This window comes from Myotis brandtii, unplaced genomic scaffold (genome assembly GCF_000412655.1).
Source record: "Myotis brandtii unplaced genomic scaffold, ASM41265v1 scaffold1236, whole genome shotgun sequence".
In the NCBI taxonomy this organism is placed as follows: domain Eukaryota; kingdom Metazoa; phylum Chordata; class Mammalia; order Chiroptera; family Vespertilionidae; genus Myotis; species Myotis brandtii.
The window spans coordinates 88,790-89,037 of record NW_005354316.1 but is presented as its reverse complement, the minus strand read 5'-3'; the positions used below and the strand labels follow the sequence as shown (position 1 = coordinate 89,037).

Sequence of the window (248 nt, the reverse complement as noted above, 5' to 3'; positions counted from 1 at the left end):
GCCCCGGGCCCGTGCCCCCGGGAGACCCGCTGAAGCCCTGGCCACACTCACCCCCCGTCTCCAGGTCGTGGAAATTCGGGTCCAGGCCCCGGTCCAGCATCTTCACGATCTTCTCCACCGAGCGATGCTGAACGTAGTCCATGCATTTCCGCAGGTTGGTCTACGGGGGAGAAGGAAAAGCGAGAACGTCTCCACAAGAGACGCCGACAGAGGCCACGGGAAGGTCCTCCCGGGGCGCCTCGGGCCCC

At 66.5% G+C, this 248-nt stretch overlaps 1 protein-coding gene across 1 annotated transcript in view; it reads right to left on the bottom strand.

Moving 5' to 3' along the window:
* The window catches only part of SHANK2 (SH3 and multiple ankyrin repeat domains 2), a 22,457-nt gene that overhangs the window by 5,437 nt on the left and 16,772 nt on the right, over positions 1–248 (bottom strand). Inside the window, exon 5 of the mRNA XM_014533994.1 lies at positions 52–160. Within this exon, the coding sequence (XP_014389480.1) occupies positions 52–160 (109 nt within the window). The remainder of the gene's footprint in view (positions 1–51; positions 161–248) is intronic.